The sequence below is a fragment of the Desmodus rotundus genome, chromosome X, assembly GCF_022682495.2.
Source record: "Desmodus rotundus isolate HL8 chromosome X, HLdesRot8A.1, whole genome shotgun sequence".
NCBI classification, from domain to species: Eukaryota; Metazoa; Chordata; class Mammalia; order Chiroptera; family Phyllostomidae; genus Desmodus; species Desmodus rotundus.
The window spans coordinates 75964230-75984928 of record NC_071400.1 but is presented as its reverse complement, the minus strand read 5'-3'; the positions used below and the strand labels follow the sequence as shown (position 1 = coordinate 75984928).

The following is a 20699-nucleotide window of genomic DNA, read 5'->3' as shown; positions in this document are numbered from 1 at the left end:
ACGCCGCAGTTACAAACTCTGATAGCAAAGAATAAAAAGCATTCACATCTAGACCCACGATGGGGACACCACTGTCCATGAAATGGAATGGGGAAGGAGGATATTCTAGAATGAGAGGTAGTGAGCTGAGCTCTAAGATGGAATGCACAGATGTCCTGTGCTGAGAGATGCTGCCTAGGGACAGGACACAACTTCAGATCCAAAACCTTCCAGAGGCTTTCCCATGGCCAGGGAGCCAGCAAAACCCATTTGAATGTGGCTGCCTTGGAAAAATGAGTTAGGGATTTGGATGAGGAAATTTTGTAGAGGAAGAAAGAAGAGTGTTCTGAAGAGAGACAATGTACAGAGTGGGAGAGAAATGCATCCCAAAGGCTGTTCCCAGCTTTCTTCACATTTTAATACACAAAAACACATTTTAAAGAACACATGTTTCCAACAAACAAAAGTTGGTGGCTTTCAACTGGAGGAAACTCCTAACCAAGTGTGCCCACAGCTGTTTAGCAGGGCAGATGTGGGACAGATGATGTTACCCAAAGGTTGTTTTTAATTCTTTCCTTTTTCCCCCTTGAGCCTGCAGTGGTCACTGCCACCAGTAAATGTTTCAGGAAATCTAATGTCATCTTCCCAAATGTCTTGTCCTAAAACCAAAAACAGTTTCTTTTAAAAACAACAAAGGGGAAACACTAGTCTAATGAGATACTCTGAGAAAATTTGGAAATGTTCTCACATTTGAGAGTGCACCAGAATCACTTGGAAGGTTTGTTAGAACACACTGCCAGGCCACCTTCCCTTATCCCCAGATTCAGTAGCTCTGGGGTGGGACTCGAAAATTTACATATCTAACAAGTTCCCATGTGCTACTGCTGGTCTGGGGACCATACTTTGAGAGTCTGTGGTCCCTACTATTTCTCACTGTCCTCTACCAGAGGGTAACAAGGTACAGTAGCGTATCAATGACCCTGGCACTCCTGCAATCAAGAAACCTACTTAATTAACCAAACATTTCTCAACTTAATTGCAATACCTTCTGCTGCCCCTAGGACATCTGTGAACCTCTCCAGGAAGCAGTGCTTCAAAGAAGCCACTTTTGGAAATGTTCTATTAGGGATGTTCCTGACCAGAAGCAAGATTACAGGCTCCTGAAGGAACGGCAACCTGCGAAAGACAGATGCCTAAGCCAAGCCCTCAGCAGCAATCTGGGGTAAGGGCAGTGGAGGGCTGTGGGCCACACCACCTAGCAGAATCCTTGGCAGGGCAGTAGATCTGGAGAGACCTGAGCCTGCTGCCCAGAAATTGGGCAGCATCAAGGAAGTCTGCCAGCGGGTAGCAAAGGTCAATCCACCTCCAGCTTTGGATTAGGACAGCAGGCCCTGGCCAAGAATTGGCAAGAATAAAATAGGAACCTAGTTTCTATGGGGTCTGAGGTATCAGGAGGTACCAAGCCTCCAACACAGAGAACAAGTCACCTACTTATCTGTCAGATAAATTAACAGTACGGTGTACAATGCTAGTGACAGCATGCTGGCCCAGGCATCTTTAAAGACTCCTGCCTAAGGCTAAGATGAGTCCTGAGGCAAGTCTCATGGTGAAGGAGAAATAGCCCCAAACACCTAGGGATCTTGTTAAAAGGTAGGTTCTGATTTATCAAATCTGAGGTAAGTTTCAAGATTCTACAGTTCTGTAAAGCTCCCAGGTTGGTTCTCTGTGTTTACTTTGCACAGCAAGACCCTAGTTTAGAGGTTGGCAAATCTCTTCTGTAAAGAGCCAGATAAATACTTTCAGCTTACAGACCATACTTTCAGGCCCTACAGTCAGTCTCTGTCACAGCTACTCAGCACTGCCATTGTATCACCTAGTAGTCATAAACCATATCCAAATGAATGACTGTGGCCGAATGCCAATGACACTGGCATTTGAATTTCATAGAATTTTCATGCATCATGAAATATTCTTCTCCTTTTCATTTTTCAACCATTTTAAAATTTAAAAAATATTCTTAGCTCACTGGTCATACAAAACCAGGCGGTGGGCTGTATTTGGTCTGCCCTGGACTCAGTTTGCAGACCCTTGCCCTAGATGAATGGTGCCTAACCCAGACTGGCAAAAAAGAATGCACAGACGTGGGGTCACACAACCCCATTTCATCAAACTCCTCAGGTCATCCAAATTCAGCCTGTCCAAATGCCACTTCTTATTTAAGGACCCCTTGAAAAGGTGGGAAGCCCCTTTTAGTGATGTGAACAGTTCAATCTTCCTGACTTGCCCCATTCATGAGGCTGGGCGGGAGGAGGGAAACTTAACGCAAAGGGCTGGGTGTGCTGTCCTGACTTGCCCATTGGCATGTATCTCACCCATCCTCCAAGTACTGCCTCATCCCTAGTCCCAGAGGCATTGGTTTCTGGTACAAAGACAAATAGTCACTGTGTCTTTAAGGGCTGGTCTGTTCCATTGAGTCTCAGCCCCAGAACTAGGTCTTGTAAGAGAGGCAGGACTGGCTCTAATCACACTCCTGTGGCTTTCTTAAGAGCTGAAGTTTTTTTTTTTAAGATCCAGTTTAGCTTCAGGGCAAAATCATGCAAAGATCCTGTTAGCAATCATTGAAGACATGCTTGGCTGCTGCTGGAGGTTAGGCCAGGCAGGGGCTGCACTCCTGGCAAGACTACTTAATAAGAGATGAAGTCAGGGGCCCTCTGAGGGTTGGGGTTGTTTTTGAGTTAGAGAACGGAGTAGGAACCTAAAGGCCGTATATGCTTATCTCAGGAATGTCAGAGACTGGAAAGGAAGTCTAGAGGATACAGTGATGAAGACAAAGCCAACAGGAAAAGGGAGAGAGGAGGGGAAGGGAGTGTGACAGTTATAAACAGGCAAGCCACACGGTCTTGGCAAAAGGCTGCACTCATTCATCAGACCAGTACATCTCGAATTTCACTGTGTATAAGAATCATTGGAGGGATCTTGTTAAAATGTACATGCTGATTTGGCAGGTCTCGGGTAGGGCCTGAGCTTCTGCATTTCTGACTTGCTCCCAGGTAATCCAAGGATACAAGCATGCGAGGATGAGGTTGACATGCAAGCACAGCTTTTTGTTTTGTTTTGTTTAAATAGTCAAAAGGTATAAAAGAATATGAGGTCTATACCTCTATCCCACCTGGAGCTACTGTGATCCAGGACTGCCAGACATATGGTTCTTCAGGGAGTTCCCTATGCCACAGCACCCACCGTCATACCCACCAAAAGAGCAAGCAGGGTCTGAAATCATCCTGCGTCCTCTTTCCAAGTGTAGAGTCCTAGGCCTGCCTCTATCCTTTTCCTAATTACCTGAAGTCTGCCTCCTGACGAAGCCCTATATCCACAGAATTATATGTGCCCAAACAGCATCTTTTTCTAATTCTCCTAAAGGTGACTTATGGGTTAGTAGTGGCCCTGCAGCCAGCAGTGACAGAGTGGCAGGCACCCTTAAAATGACTCTTGCCAGTATTCTGCCACAGGTGGCAGAACAGACACTGGTTTGTCACTCAGCCCTTGACTGAAAGCTGTTAATGAGCAGAGGTAAAATGACATCACTTAATCAAAATGACAGATAGTATCAACAGTTGGCAAGGATGCAGATTAATTGGAACCATCATACACTGCTGGTAAAAATGTAATATGGTGCAACTGCTCTGGAAAACAGACTGGCAGTTCCTCAAATGGTTAAACATAGAGCTACCTTATGGCCTAGCAATTCCACTCCTAGGTATATACCCAAGAGAAATGAAAACATATGTCCACACAGAAACTTGTACATGCATATTCATTATAACATTACTCATAATCAAATAGTGGAAAAAATGTCCATCAGTTGATAAATGGACAGATACAATGTGGCCTACCCATAGAATGGAATTAATTTGACCACAAAAAGGGGTCAAATACTGACACCTGCTACAACACGAATGAATCTTGAAAACATTACGCTAAGTGAAAGAAGCCAGACAGAAAAGAACAAATATCATATGATTCCACTTGTATGCAATGTTAAGGATAGGCAAATAATAGAGACAGAAATAGAAGACTGGTTGTGTAGGGCTGGGGCAGGGCTAGGGAGTGATGGAGAAAGGCTGTGGGGTTTGTTTTGATGGTAATGAAAATGCTCTAAAATTGTGGTGATACACAACTCTGTGACTATACTAAAAATCACTGAATTGGTTTAAATGAGTGGGGTATGTGAATGATACCTCTATCAGGCTGTTAAAAATGTTATCACATATCAGTTGGGGAACTTAAAGCAAGTAGTATAGGGAGAGAGCATTTAGGACCTCAACAAAAGGGGGCAGGAACTGGCTATGGGACAGCAACTTCCCAGAACCCTTGAGGAATATCCAAGCAGCCCCAGGTTGAGACTCTGAGACTGTAGCCACGTGTAGATATGAACAACCATGCTGAAATATACCCTAGACAGGGGCTCAGTGAGTGCATGCAGCATGATCAATTTTTGCCTGCCTATCCCTGGTGTGTAGCATGGTGCCTAACATGTAGTGGCCTCTCAGGTTGAGTTGAATACTGCCTGTGGTAGAGAGAAGGGAATTCTGGAGTCACCAAACTACATTCAAAACCCAGCTCTTCTTCTGACTCCCTGTGTTTCCCCAAAGAAATCCCTTCAACTGGCTGAGCCTCAGAGGGTCATGCTAAGAGGCAGATTGTTACATCTCAGTACACCTCCCACTCTGAAGTTCCACAGTTCCCTGAATTAGGTGGTCCATGCAGGAGAGCATGGATATGGGTGAGAAACTCCTGTGGGAAATTAGAGCCTGAGACGCCCACCCAGCAGGTCAGGACTAGCCAGAGGTGTGCTCCCCAGAATATCTCATTCCATAGATCCACTAAGAGCCTTCCAGGAGCCAGGTCTTTGCTAGGCCCTGAGGATACAAAATAAATAAGATTCCAGTACCTGCTCCTTTGGCCAGGGACATCAGAGCCATAAGTAGCTAACGGTGAAACAAAATGTTTCTACCCTTTGGAAAGCTGGGTTAAAATCTAAGTGGAAAGAGAATTTCAGCACTGAATACTTAAAGGAATTGGAGCCTTTGTCTGACAAATGCTGAGTCAGTGGCAATAAGTCAGAGTTCCCACAAGGATGGCTACTCTGGGGGCAGAGTCTCAGAAGGTGAGGCATGTCAACACTTCTTTACCACTCCACAATGAGCCTGCCAAACCCTGGCTCAATTCTCACCCCATGGCCTTAATTTAAGCAGTGCTTTTGAACATTCTTGGATCCTGGAATTGGCAGGGTCATTCAGCTCAGCCACCCACACAGTAAGTGGCAGGCTGCAGCCTTCTGTCCAAGGATCCTGGGGTGCGATAGGTATTGAAGAGATAGATGCTCTCTAAGCACAATTGGACAGACACTGCAAACAGCCAGTGACAGCAGGGGAAACAAGTTGCTGATGCATATGAGCTGTCACACTGCAGGTTACTGTAAGAGCAGGGAAGAAGAAATAGTGCAGGAATATTTCAAGGCTAAGGCAGAAAGTCCTCTCCCAAATTCTATGCTTGGATCTGTCTATTACTCATAAAAATAGTTTTGAACCCAACATACTCAATTTACAACCCCAAACCTCGGAGAGAATCCAAGCTATTGTGTCCAAACCCATTTATTGTCTTCCTGGAGCATAATACATAAAGAGGCATCCAGTATGAGCTAAGGATTATGGGTGAGTGAATCACTGAGCCAGAGAATGAGTGATCCAGAGGATTCTGAGGCCAGAGCACCAGGCAACTGCAACATCCAGGTGCAACCAATTATCATCTGGAAAACTTGGGAGCTTAGCAATGCTACCAAAGACTTTTCTCTTGCACAAGCTTATCCTTAAATTTTTATCTGAAAACCTTGTCCCTAGAACTCCCTGGAGTCTCTAAGTCTCCTAGGGTGATTGGAAATCTGAGAACCTCAGCGATTAGTTATGCCCTGAATTGCTGCCTGCCCAGATGCATCTTTTGTTGAGGGTACTGAGAATTTCCTGACATTTTGCTATCCTGCATTCCATTTTCCTTGGGAATCATCCTCTTGGAAATTCTGGTTAAATCCTACAGGGATATTTGAAATATAATCCATTGATTTCCTGCCACACTTACTTCAATCAATCAATTCACAAATACTGACTAAAGACCCTCTCCCATGTCCCATAAAGTGTGCTAAGTTGGGGGCGTACAACCAGTTGCCAGCCCAGGCCTGAAGGCAATTCCAATCTATGATTATGTCTGCTTTGTTTGCTGTTGCTTTTTAAATGAGGAGAACAGGGAATTGTACCACTGATTATAACTCGAGGCTAACTGCTCATTGGTTCAATCAAAGTTTCCCTGTTCTGGCAATTTCATGTTAATTTGAATGTTGATTTTTGTGCCCACTAAGTGCACATTCTCTCAAAGAATTCACAAAGATGATCTAGTGAGCAGTGGTTTTGAACTGGGATAGAGCCTTCTCCCCAGAAAAAGAACACCCACACAGATTTCTGTTTCCAATTTCAAAATGTTCTTAGAGAAGCCCATAGGCCTCCTATTTTAATCTTTCACGACCCTGCAGCACCACTATCTTTGGCATGAGCATCTATCAGCACCATTCTTCAATAACCAGACCCAATGTCCCTGCATGGCTACTCTCTGCACTTCCAGACCTGTCAACCCACCTGTGTTATAACATTTACCACCTTATCATGCAGTGTCTATTTCTCCATAAGACAGAAAGCTTCTGATAGAAGGAATTCCCTTTTCTTCCTCATCCTGGTATCCCAAGCACCCCGTCATTTAGTGTCCACTACTCTAGGTGGAGCCTACGTTTCCTTGGAGAAGGCAGAAAGTGGTTCTGTTTCAGAACTAAATTCAAATATCCATGAGAAAGATTCTGGCTTAAAACCCCTGAAACAATGGCCCATAAAAATTGACAGCCAACACATCATACAATCGAGAACCAAGGAGCTGGCCTGAGAAATTCCCTATGAACTGGAACTCAGGAGAGGTTATTATTCACACCGCTTTTTGGGAAGTGAATCTTTAATCTGGGTATTAATCAGAACTTGGCTGCTACAATTTTATACTATCCTATAGCTTGGCAAAAGGAAACCTTCTTCTGCTTAAACTCAATCTTCACTTTCAACTACCCATTTTAGTTGTGTTCTCTGAAAGGGGAATTAATGTAGCACACATTTGCATTTACTAAGGAAACCATTCAACCTCTTTGGAAGGGGCCATAGCAAAGTGGCCAACAAAAACAATAAATACAAACTCCAGCTTGTGGCTGCGGTCAGACTCTCATCTTACAGCCCCCAACAGAGAAAGTTATTGCTTCAACAGAGGGTGTTCTTGGATTTGAATGCAAACTCTACAGCCAGTAAGCCATAGTCTCCATGTATGCAGATGGTGGCACAAAGCCCTTCTTTCCCTGCACACGTGTTTCTCTCAGCAACTTTTCTTTCCAATGGCCATCACCCAAATTACAAGGAACTATTAACTCAGTATGCACAAATATCCACCTGGCTTAAGGTGCTCGGTTAGACAATGTGAGAAATACAAAGAAGGGTAAGACATAGCATTACCCTGCCTTCAAAAGCTCAGAATCTAGAAATACAGGTATATCTCGTTTTATTTGGATTCAACTTTATTGCACTTCACAGAGGTGGTTTTAATTTACAAATTAAAGGCAAGATGCCCACACCAGCAAAAAGATGATGACTCACTTTATTGTGATCCTTTCTTTATTGCGGTGCTCTGGAACCAAACCTGCAATATCTGTGAGGTCTGCCTGTATAGAGGGGCAGACAAATGGTTGTAAAGTATGGCACGCATGATAGATACCACGAGAGAGACATGAAGCACCGTGGGTGCTTAAAGGAAAGCAGAAGCTTCCCGTTCAAGGGGTCAAGGCAAAGTTTCATCGAAATGGGGGTATCATTCATTGAACGATGGGCTGAATTTGGACAGACTGGTGGCTGGGGGAAAGCAGTCCAGGTGCAGGAATCAGTAATACCAGGAAGTGCTTTCCCACTTCTTGAGTGACATTTTCCTGTCACTCCAGTTCTATAAAAACAGCTAAACTATTTTGGTCAGACTTTAGGAAATCAGGTGAGAAAGACTAGAAAATTAGGACAGAAGCAAATTGTATAGTCTCCTGAGAACAGCTGAGAATGTTCTAGTTAAATTTGAACAGAACCTGGAGCTGTTGCTCTCCATCTTTGAATAGGAAAGTAAAGTGATAAAAATGGCACTAAAGTAAAACTGTATACTTAAAAGGCCAGAATCTGGCCAAACTGAGTAGAATGAGTTAGAATAACAGAGACTAAAGGTGAGAATGTTATATATATATATATATATAATGATAAAAAAAGAGGGGCTGTATTTCAATTGTGATGTGAGGACTGATGAGTCAGGAAGTTTGAAGATGGTGCTTTAAATGGTTTCTGGTATCTCTTAGAGCTCACAAGTCTGTGAAATAAGAAGCAGCAATACCAATATTCTATACTGAAAGCATTTTCAGTGAAGAAAATGCCAGATGAAAATGTCCTGCTCTCCTCAGCATTCTCCTTTTTAACGCAGAGTAATTTTGTCATCTGATTACATGTTTTAAATCCAAAGAGCGATTTCTAGCCTAGCCTGAGACTTTAATTGTATATACTGAGCCAGGTGTTCAGTTCCTCATATTCATCTCCAAATGTGGCATTTCAGAAGACTGCTTTGGCTGCTATGGTCTGCTTTGGCTTATAGAAAACCTCATTTGGCTTTCCTGACTGGCTAAACCACACTGCTTTAACCACCTTTCTCCAGGTGTAAGATTCATGGAGCCTTTCTTAAAGTGGCAGCAGCACGCATTCCCACCTTCTGTGAGCATTGCTTACAGAAGAGGGTGCAGTGATCGTCCAAAATCTCAGCTGTAAATAAGGTTTCAAGAGTTCATTTAAGAAGAGAATCAAAACCCCAACCCTTATAGGCATGCAAACACAATCATATGCAAACAACTTGGCTAAGGAGTTTCCACACATTTCATGGTTTTTTTTTTAGATACTGTGTTTTTGCTAGGCTGCAAAGAATAAATCAGAGGGTCAGAAAAGCTGCATCAAATTCAAAGATGGGAGAACTCCAGACACTTTCTAGGGGTGGGAATGGGACAGATTTACTCTTACTCTGACAAGATTTGCTGTTAAATCTCAACTGGTTATGTAACCAGGAGGCTGAGTGGGGCCCTGGATAGACTTCTTACCTTCTCTCTTACTGGAGACACGCTGTCCACTTGCTAAGAAGGTGCCTCTGACATGACCTTCAAAGTCTGTCACCCAGCACTTAGGGTGAACTCAGCTGACGTGACTTGCCTCAGGACCTGCTGACCTAGGGCATCTCCCCTCCCCAGCCTTCCACAACCTCTGGCTTGGAGTGAAATCCCATCTTTGAATTCAATAGCCCCAGCAGATCACATTTCCTTAGAGACCCCATGGAGAAGAGCCAAGAAAGAGCTCAAGGGGAGTGCTTTGAAAGCCTTCCCAGCCAGCTTCTGCTCATTTGGGGTCTCAGGAGAGCCTGCAGGCTGGTGAGAAATCAGTGTAGGGGGTGGCAAGGAGGAGGGAGGTGGCCTCCAGTAGGGGACAGCTCTCAGGTTATCCAGGGAACCAGGCCAGCCAGAGTCACGTCCCTACAGACTGAGAGTGGTGAGTGCCCACCCTGGCAAACCCATGATTCTGTGGACGGCTGGGCTCTGGCAGCAACCTACACTATACAAATGTAGAAGCTGAGAGAAAAGAGAGCAGAGGGCATGGTAACGGAGAGATGGTGATCAGATGGAAAATGAGAAGAGGCCCCTTGGCTGAGAAAGGCTCCAGCAGATGTGCGGGTAGCTCAGAGAAGCCTCTTAATTCAGAGTATGACTGCCTCTAGCTAGTTTCTCAACTCCCCCCTGCTCCCCCTAAGGCTGCTTCTTGCCCAGTAGTGACTTCCCTTTCCCCTCTGGGTTAGGTTCATTTTAACCTAACTCCTGCTAAAGGGGGTGGGGGGCATTATCGCACCATGGGAATGGCATTGCCTGGCATTGAGGATAAAGTCTCCTTTCCACTTTGCCCTGAATCAGTTCCTACCAAACAGCTTAAACTTGCAAGAGTCAGCTCAAAACACAAATGTTCCTGTTTATCACTTCACACATTTGTTTGACTCACTCATTTGGGGATGTGCAGAGAATTTCCAGCAGCCATCCCTACATCTCCCAAGCACACACTGTCTGGGAAACACCCCACCACTTCCCCCCTCCACCCTTCATCCAGAAATCAGTAAGTTTGTTTCTCAGACCCCAGGTTTAAACTGCCCACAATGCTTAACGCAAATTCAAATATTTGCACACCCTATAGTCCACGTCAACCACTTTCTCATTAACACTAAATTAAAGTGGGGTCATGGATTTCTTCTCCATTCTGGGTCATGGGTGCATCCATGTTGCCCTGCTCCCCTCAAACTTTCTGCTAACCCTAAGACTCGCTGATGAAGGAATAGGCTGGAGGTTTTTAAAGGACGTCTCCAAAGAAGGTTTTGTCAATACCAGGAGATCCCTAATAAATGCCAGGGTTCCCTTAGATGCTAGAGATCACGCCTTCCAGCAACAAGAAGCCACACCCTCTAGGGCCAGGGAGCCACGCCTAGCAGAACCACGCCTGTGTAGCCCTTTTTCCCTGGGGCTATCTGAGCGCACGCCACATGTCACCACTCTCAGCTGGCACCTCTCTCCCAGAGGCGCACACTTTCTCAGAACCCCCAGAAGGCGGGAGCGGGAGAGGCCCTGCTTGTGCTGTCCGAAAGAGTTGCTTCACCATGAAGGTGCCTGCAGCCCTAGGGGATAGCCTGGGACCTTGTGTGGGAGGAGGGTAGGAGCTCCTTTCAAGATAATCTGCGAGTCCCTTCGGCCCCGGCCCTGAGCAACTGTGTGAGAGGCAAAAGTCTGGGTGGTGAGAAACAAGCCCGCGGCGAAACTTCTCTGAGCAGCCTACTGCGCCAACTTGGGTTTGCTTGGACCCCTGGAGCCCCAGACGCAGAGGGTACTCGGGCTCCAGGCGCAGTAAAGGCGCTAGGCGCCTGGTGAGGGGCTGACAGTAGGGTGTCCCCTCCTGGTGCCCAGACGCGAGCCCTGCTCCTCGTCACCCCCCTCCCTGGGCAGCGAAAAAGGAGTTCGTTGCAAACAAAGGGCGCCCCCCGCACCACCCTCCAACCGGAGCGTTGGGTTCCGGGTGCCCAGCTGGGGAGGATGCCCCGCCTCCGGCCCTACCTGGGAAGCCCTGGCTCAGAGGGACCAGCAGCAGCAGGACCAGCAGCGGCGGGGGCAGCAGCCGCAGTGCGGGGCTCCCCATGGCGCACCGGCGCTCGGCCCGCAGCGCAGCGCGCTTCCAGGGGCTGGCAGAGACGGACCAGACTGAGGGGCTGCGCGGCCAGCCGCTAAGGCTGAGCTGGAAAACTCCTCCTCTCTCGCCTCTCTCCCTCCCTGTGGCTTGGGGCCTGCCCTCCTTCCTCCGCCTCCCGGGAATGCTGGCGCAGTTTGGGGCTCCCACCCACCCTCTTCTTTTTTTGCCAGCGCTTCTTCTGGAAGCGGGGCCGACCCCCCAGAACCAGAGCACTCCAGGGATGTCTTTCTGTTCTCCAACTTTGAGCCCTCTCACCAGAATACACACACTGGTGGTCCAACTGCCTGCAGGATCATGGGCCCCCAGCAATGTCTTTTGTGTAAGAAGCTGCATGAGTCACATAGAAAGAGAAGGGGCAATCAAGGGGGTCCAGAGTGGCCCACTGCAGCAGGTTATGATGGCCACATTGGCTGGTTTGACCCTGTCTGTGAAACAAATGTCCAAACCTGTAGAGAATTTTTATGAGTTTGAGCCCAACTGCTGACAATTGCTGGGATGCAAAATCTCAACGGATTGAGAAAATACTCCTGAGAATGGTAGTTTTGCAGCTTATTTTATACATTGGAATAAAAGAAAGAGGCATAAGGAGGGTTTACATGAATTCCACTGGTGGTAGATTAATGGGCAGTGGGAGACAGCAAAGTGGGGAAATCTGTTGGATTGGATTAAAAGTAAAACAAAGAGACACGTGCTTCTTTCATATTGGTGGACAGTTAATAATTAACATTTACACATAGAGATGGTATTCAGGGAACAAGACAATGATGAGGGGTTCAGTGTCTCCTGCTCTGGGGTCCTTCGTTTTGCCTTGAGGCGTCTAGAAAAAAATTACTCTGACATTTCAAAGGCATTGTTTTCCAAAATATGGCAATGAAAAACAGTCTAACATCATAACAAAAAAGGCATGTTATCTTAGGTGCAAAAAGACAATAGACAGGCTCACTTAAGGTAAAGATTGACCTTTGTCAAGGAAGCTACGGGCTTAGGACATGAATACCTGCCATGAAACACTTTTAGTTAGGAAGTTTTATGTTCAGACCACCCTATGTGGTTACTTTAGGTCTCTCTGCTTGTAAGGCCCACCATACAGGCCACCCCTGAGCTTATCAGGTTTAGTAGGTGGTCCCCTTTTTCATCCACAATCCTCATGACCACACCCCAAGTCCTGTATCATTATGTCCATTTTATCGAGGAAGAAACCCACACTTAGAAATTGCACAGGTTCACTTTATGGGCAGAGCGGGATTTTGAACTTAGGTGTGTGGTTCTGATGATGCCACAGCCCACACTACAGCATTTGTGTTTCTCTTTTGTAGCGGAAGGAGTCAAGGGCTGGCCCACACGCATGCTTGCTGAACTGAGGTTTCGAATGGGGCTTCAGGCTCTTTCCAGGGTGAGCACAAGGCAAAGTTTCCTGTCTCATTCACAGCTTTGGGAATCCAGCTGTTGTAGTTTCTTGCAACCAGGTATGTCCATTTCCTGCATTGTTCTCAACCATCCTGAGAACACCATGACAGGTCTAGAGCCTCCACCCTGTTATCTGGCATCAAGGATGCAGGGGTGTGCAACCTGTGGTCCACAGGCCGCATGCGGCTCAGGATGGTTAGAATGCAGCCCAACACAAAATCGTAAATTTACTTAAAACATTATGAGATTTTTGTGTGTGTGATTACGTGTCACTATGTATTTAATGTGTGGCCCAAGATAACTCTTCTTCCCATGTGGCCCAGAGATGCTAAAAGGTTGGACACCCCTGCATGGTTTCTAGGCTGCCTGCAGGATGAATCTGGTTTCTCTGAGGCTTTCTCAATTTTCTTTTAATCCATAAGGCAGAAACTCACCCCTTTCCTGCCTCACCCCTTTCCTGATGAAGGAGATCATCTCACTTAAGGCAAATTCTGACCACGGCTGCTGCACCAGATTGTGCACAAAGGTACCTAGAGAAAGGGACAAGTGTGAGCATAAATCCACCTGCTTCTGGGTTCACGGAGCCCTGTGCCTTGGCAGGAGCCACATCCATTGTGGAGGGGCTCCTTTCTACTTGCCTCAGCAGTCTGGCCCATTAGCTAGTCTAAGGGCCCTGGGAACATCCATCAGAAAGTTTTCAAATTCTTTTATCTAGAGGGAATACTCATTTTCCATTTCTCACAAAAGCTCCCAACTTGAACTTTCATATCTTATCCTCCCTAGTGTTTCTGGGGCCTTTCTCCATCTCCTGTGGGTTTCTCCATTGCTGCTACCTCCTAAAAGAGCTAAGAACCCTTCAGTAATCCTCAAGAAAAACGAGGGAGGTCAGCTTCATCCGTGGCTTCCATTAGACAAGACACTCCAGGGAGTGATTTTCAATCCTGTCTACACACAAGGGGAGGAGAGGGTCTTCATAAAAATACCCAGACCAACAAAACTAGAATCTTCAGGGATGCGGCCTGCAGTTTGACCTGATCCATAATTTTGTTCACCCACACTCAGTGTGCAGGTTTTAGAATGGGATAAATCCTAGGGCAGGGTTTCTCAGCCTAGGCACTATTAACATTTGGAGCTCAATACTGCTTCTTTGTGGAGGGTGGCTGTCCTGTGTGATGAAGAATAGTTAGCAGCATCCCTGGCATTTATGCACCAAATGCCAATAGCAGCCCCTTATTTTCCAAGGTGTGACAATAAAAAAAAATGTCAAATGTCCCCTAAGGGAAAATTTGCCCCCAGTTGAAGCCACTGTTTTAGATCCATGAGCAAAGGTTAATGTGCCTCCCAAATTCCAGGTCCAGGTTGTCTGTCCAGTGGCCTCTCTCTCCTATATCGCCTCTAAAGCAAGCTCTGCTTACAGAACCAACATAAAATCTCTGACTACACTGAGAAGGAACACCTGGCTTTCTGCTAGCACCTGAGTCTGGCTGAAATACAAGAAACACCACTCTTGCTGTTAAGTGTTGCTCTCTTTGCTGTCTTAGAACAAATGCCAATCAGATAGTAGTAGTAGTAGTAGTAGTAGTAATAGTTATTATTATTATTCCAGGCCTCTCTCTGATAGAAAGGATGAGGGCAGAGAAAAGGTGAGGGGAAGAGGTTATCAATTCATCCCACAATATCTTTGTAGACAATAGGATGGTTAAGTAGATTCATGATCTGTCAAACAACTGAACCCAGAAGACGGGGTAATGAGTTGATGGAAACAGAAAGAGAAGTCACCCAGGGAGTGCCAGAGAGCTATGATCTCATTCCTGTTCTGCTTTACATAACTATTAATAAATGGGAAAAAAAAAGACATTGTTGGCATGAGACACAAAGATAGGCAGGCAAGAAATTGGTTCCAAACATCTCTACAGGCAGAAATGCTGTACTGAGTCTGAACAGTAAATGACATATGATGTCCTACATTAGCTCTCGAAAACCAACCACACAGATGCAGAGTAGGGGATAGGTGGCTTCACACTGGTATCTGTCAGAGTGTGGCCTAGTTGCCCACAAGCTAAGGAACACTTCCCCGGCACCTCAGGGCCGTGCAGACAGTGCCTGTTCTGTGCTCTGAGGCATTCCTGGGTGATGCATAAAGTGCCAGAGGTGAGGAGAAAGGAACACAGACATCAAAGTCTGGCAGGAGCAGTGGAGGTTTCTTTCCAATCTGTATTGTGTGAAGAAGGTTGGAGTAAACACCAGTCTTGTCCCCTGAGTCAGAGCAAAATGAACCACAATGGAAAAGGAAGAAAAAGGATTCTAGGATTCACCCCCATTTACTTCCTTGAGCTTGTCTAAATCAGAGATGGTTTTGAAGCAGAAACTGGTAGCAACCTACCTATTGCAGAAGAGAGATTTCCCGATGGTGTCAGTCAAGGCCCTTTCCTCCCTGTGCCCCTACAATCTTCCCACACCTCCTCATTCTCCCAACCTTTCAAACAGTTCTCTTTCCACAACCATTAAGAGTAAAGGGCCTGCAGTTTAAGGGGGAAATGGGTGGCTCACTGTCCCTTGGGAAATGGGTCAGCATTTCCCAAAGTTGAGGAGACACTCAGGAATTATGCAATGTAGGGCAATGCTTCTCAAACTATCTCTGGCAAGGACTATTATTTTAAATTTTCCAATCTATCCTCGATCGATGCTGTTGTAAAAATAATAAACGTGACTCACTAGAAAAATAAAATGGCAAAAAGAGAGCAGCACAGGTCCAGGGACCAGACTTTGAGTTGCACAGTTATCTTGAATTTAGTCTTTGACATACTACACCTATACAAACTACAGACTAGCATAGACTCTCCAGGTTTCTGAGAACTCAGAACTACCAGGACAACAGACTTGACTTGAGTCTATTGGCACTATGCTGAATGAGTGCCAGAAGGCTAGGGCGAGTTGGGCTGGTACTTTTGCTCACTGGTATCTATTAAAAATCTAGACAGTGAGGAGAGAGGATTACAGGAACTACTATAAAGGACACATGGACAAAATCAAGGGGAAGAGTGGAGGTCGGGGAGGGAGGTGGGTTCAGCTGGGGTGGGGTGGAGGGATGGGGAGAAAAGGCATACAACTGTAATTGAATAACAATAAAAAATTTTTAAAAATCTAGATCAGAGAGGGTTAAGGTGAGAATGCTCAAGGTCAAGATCAAAAAAGCTAAAGACACTCCAAGAATGTTATCTGTTTACAATCCCCTGACTTAAAAGATTTCTTCTTCTAGGATAAATATCCGGAATGAAACAACACAAGCTCTAGGGGATGAAAACATTCTGCAGCATAAGATAAAAGGAATATTTTTACTCTAAAGATTTAAAGGAAACATCTCTTATGAAAATAATAATCTACAGAAAAGGAAAAGCAATTTTAGATATCATTTTGGTGTATTCAGTAAAAGAGTCAAAGAAAATGCTTTTATATAGTAGGAATAGAAGGTCAGAGAGAGAATTGAGAAATGCAGGCTTTCCTCCGAGATATTGTAGGTTTAGTTCTAGACCACTGCAATAAAGCGAGTTGTCTCTTTTGCTGGTGGAAGATCTAGCCTTTAATTTTTTAAAAAATGCAACATCTGTTAAGCACAATAAAGTGCAATAAAAGGATGTACATGTGTACAGGAATGCAGAGATTAAAAAATAAAATTAACAACTTTTGGTTTCAATTCCCACATGCTTAGAAGTCACCATTCCTGTCTGGACAACAAGAAAAAGCTACGCAAACAGAAAAATCAATGACTTTTCTCAAACCCAGCAAAGAACTAAGTTTTCAGGGCAAATATCCACTCATCACCATCTGGAAAGACAGGCAGATCCAGAAAGTCACAGCCAAGATCTGTTACCTAAAGCAGAAGACACATCGGAGCATCTGTGGGTAGGAACACATACGGCAAATTTAGAAAAATTGCTAGAAGCTGAGTGTGACTAATATGACAGTGAGAAATGCCTGGGGCTGAAGTCGTAACAGGGCCTGCCCTTGCTGTAGGCTTCACCTCCAACAACCCTACCAGGTTTTCACCATAAAGGTCCAATAAAGACCCCTCCTGCTCTGGGAGAGGGGAAGAGTTGTCATTCAGAAATATGCTCAGAGACTTCTTGATTAAAAAAAACCTACTCTACAAGGGGAAAGCCTTCACCAGAGCCATATCTCACCCTGAGAAGGGCATTTTCCTGACTTGTCTTGATGATGAATTCCCAGGAAAATATCATTTGGAGAGGAACTGTCAACCATGACACTCCAAACCTGGGTCATAGGTGTGGTTCTGCGAATCAGGCTGGTCAATTGAACTTTTCCCCAAGCCACTGCAATTAGAGGGGTAAGGACAGGTTCCATGCAGGCCAGTCAGAGGCTTGCTCAGAGATTTTTGGAACAGAGGCTGGTTGAAGGAATTTCTCTTATTTTCCTCTTTGGTTAGGTATTGTGTGAACGTGATCTAATAGGTGAGTTTTGTGTTGGGCTCAGAACAAGAGAAGACTCTGCAGTATGTCTAGGCTTCTGTACAAGCTGCTTTGCCACCCGGGCCATTTGATCCAGGTCATCCAGTGGTGCTCAAATGTCAGTGGCAGATAGAAATGCATTTGCAAGTCTCTGGCAAAATCCTATTGGTGAAGGAAAACCCTACCCTTAGAATGTTGTAGCAAACCCCTGCCATCCTTTGTGAATAATGACTCTCCATTTAAAATGCAACTCTTGGTTTGCCACTGGGCAGTAATAGACTGCATGCTTAACCACTGGCCACACCACATTGCCATGTAACCTGAGCTGCTCATTATGAACTGAGTGTTGTCCAACTGGCTGAGCCATAGAGCTGGGTGTGCATAGTGACACTCCATCATCAAATGAAAGGTATATACATGTAATAGGTTTCAGCAAGTCTTGAAGGCACAAGTAAGTTGCACTACGAGGTGGCCCAATGCCCATGGCCCCTACTTCTGCTACATTGCCTTTTCTCTTCCAGCCCAGATCTCTGTCCTGATGGAGCATTCCCTGTGACCAGTTGACTGAGGAAGAAAATCCTCAGGCCTGGTTCACACATAGTTCTGCATGACATGGAGATACCTCTGGAAGTAGATAGTGGTAGTACTACAGTCCTACCTATGACAGACCTGAAGGACAACAGTGAGGAAAAATCCTCCCAGTAGGCAAGACTCTTAGTAGTCTATCTGGATACTTGAACAGACACCTTGAATATGGGTTTTCCTTCTTTGTCCACATGCTTCTACCAAAATTGCCATCCATGGTCTTTCAGAATACCTTACCCACCATCACGGTATTTCACATAGCATTACTGCCAATCTATGAACTCACTTCACAGCAAATGAAGTGAAGCAAAGGGCCCATGCTCATGGAATTCACTGGTCTTACCATGTTCCCCATCATCTTGAAACAGGTTAATAAAAGTGGAATGCCCTTCTGAAGACAAAGTTATGGTTATCAGCTAAGTGGCAACACCTTAGCAGTGGTCCCCAGCTTTTTTGGCACCGGGGGCCAGTTTCATGGAAGACAATTTTTCCATGGACAGGGGGAGAGGGAATGGTTTCAGGATGATTGAAGTGTATTACATTTAAGCTCACTTCCTGCTGTGTGGCCCGGTTCCTAACAGGTCCGGACCGAGGCTGGGGACCCCTGGGCTTACAGGGCTGGGCAAGGTCCTCCTGGATGCTGAGTCAGCATCCAATATATGGTACTGTTTCTCCCATAGCCAATATTCATAAATCCATGAGTACAATAGTGAGAATGAGAGTAGGATTGTTCACTATAACCTCAACTGGTCTATTGCAAAATGTTACTTCCCATCCCCATGATACATAAGCCCTGCTTGTGTAGAGGCCTTAGTTCCAAAGGCAGAAATGCTTTCACAGAGGACCCAATGATGATTCCACTGAAATGGAAGATGAGACTACTTGCCTGGATACTCTGGGTACCTTGTGCCACTGAATAAACAGGTGGAGAAGGGGGTTACTATCTGGCTAGGGTGATTAATCCTGACCATCAGGAGGAATAAGAGGTACTACCACACAATGGGGATAAGAATGAGAATATCAGGAAAGCAGGAAATGCTCAAGGGTGCCTCTTAATACTCTCATGTCCCAGAGTTCAAGTCAACAGAAAATTACAAGAACCCAATTCAGGCAGGACTGCTAATATCCCAGAGCCTTCAAGAATGAAAATTAGCATCACTCCACCAAGCAAAGAACCATGACCATCAGCTGTGGTACTTGCTGATGGCAAAAAGAATATGTAATGGAATATTGCTCAGCCATAGAAAAGAATGGAGTCTTACCACGTGTGATAGCATGGATGTACCTAGAGGGTATTATGCTGAGTGAAATAAGACAGAGAAAGAAAATTACATGATTTCACTCATATGTGGCATCTAAAGAACAATATAAATGAAAAAACAAAACAGAAACAGACTCATATGTACAGGGAACAGACTAATGGTTGCCAGAGGGAGGGGGGTTGGGGGCTGGGTGAAAAGCTGAAGGAATTAAGAAGTGCAAATTGGTAGTTACAAAATAGTCACAGAAAATGTAGTCAATAATATTGTAAGAACTATGGATGGTGTCAGTTGAGTATATGATTACCTAACCACTATGCTATACTCCTGAACATGATAAAAAATAATATTGAATATAAGATGTAATTGAAAAAAATTAAAAAAATAAAAAATGTAAGAAAAAGAATATGCAATGGTAGAATATGGGGAGAAGGCATTATAAATATCAGCTATGACCATGTGACCACTGCAGAGACAAAGACTATAATAATGGATATTTTTCCTTATAGTACAAATATGTTTTTATATATATCAGATTTTTTTCTCATCCCTTTATCATCTTACCAAGATATCTTAATAATACTTAACTTTATATCTCAGTTATAAGATATCAAAGGAAGTGTGTGAATCAACTTGGAAAAGAATGAACATCACCCAAGGATAAAAAAGAAATTTGCATTCTCTTCTGAGGAAAGGGTTAGCATTTTCTGACTTGTATGCAGGACAGTTGTATCACGCTAAGCAGAAGAAGGACTTTGGTATCATTTTTATTCAGAGATTAAGTATACTTTAAGGAGATGTGTATGGATGCCAAGTTGGCTAGGATGGATTTTAATGGCTTTGTAATGTGTCAGCTTGGCTACACTGAGCTATATTTCCCAGAATTCATTCTCTTGTTTGTTTCCACTTAAAATCAGCCACAGGGATACTTGGGAGATTTGGATGTTGGAAGGGAAGCAGTGCCATTTTGTAGCTCACACATGGTGCGGATTTGCTGACTTACCTCATTGGTATGAAGCAGCAACTGGGACTGCAAGTGCTCTACCTTCCCCTGATCCTCCTTCAGTTTGTTCAACTCCTAGGCCAGAGGTATGAGTTTAGTAATGTGAGAAAGAGCCCCACTTCTGCTGGCTACCCTCATCACCAAGGCCAGTGACAACAGGAACTAAGATGAGTTCCAGTTCTTACTCATGGGGCTCCAGATCATGCTTTTTGGTTCCAGCCTGCCCGGGATCTCCCCCCTCCACATTACATCTTTCTTTCCCAACTGCCTGCCCCGTGAACTTCAAGCTCCAGTATTACTCTCAGAGACAACAGCCATACAGAAAGTGCTTAGCAAGCTCCCACAGTTGCGTAAGAGCAATTCCCTGTAACAAGTCCATATTGGCCTTACGCAATATATATCCCCTACTTTCTGCTGCTCTGATTGAACTTGGACTGATACAGACAAGGAGCCAGTATGGGGAGAAATTGAGTTTAGTTTTGAACATGTTACGATTATGATGCAGGCGAAACAACAATGTGGAAGATGCCTAGTATTAAAATACTTTGAAATTCAGTAGGAAAGATGAAGAGAGGGG

At 44.8% G+C, this 20699-nt stretch overlaps 1 protein-coding gene across 2 annotated transcripts in view; it reads right to left on the bottom strand.

The window, feature by feature from the left end:
* SRPX (sushi repeat containing protein X-linked) overlaps nt 1-11473 on the bottom strand; it is an 85116-nt gene extending 73643 nt beyond the window's left edge. For both annotated transcript variants that reach the window (XM_053917678.1, XM_053917679.1), the window contains exon 1: nt 11270-11473. In XM_053917678.1, coding sequence (XP_053773653.1) covers nt 11270-11351 — 82 coding nt within the window. In that variant the 5' untranslated portion in view covers nt 11352-11473. The remainder of the gene's footprint in view (nt 1-11269) is intronic.
* Between the last annotated feature and the right edge of the window lie 9226 nt (nt 11474-20699).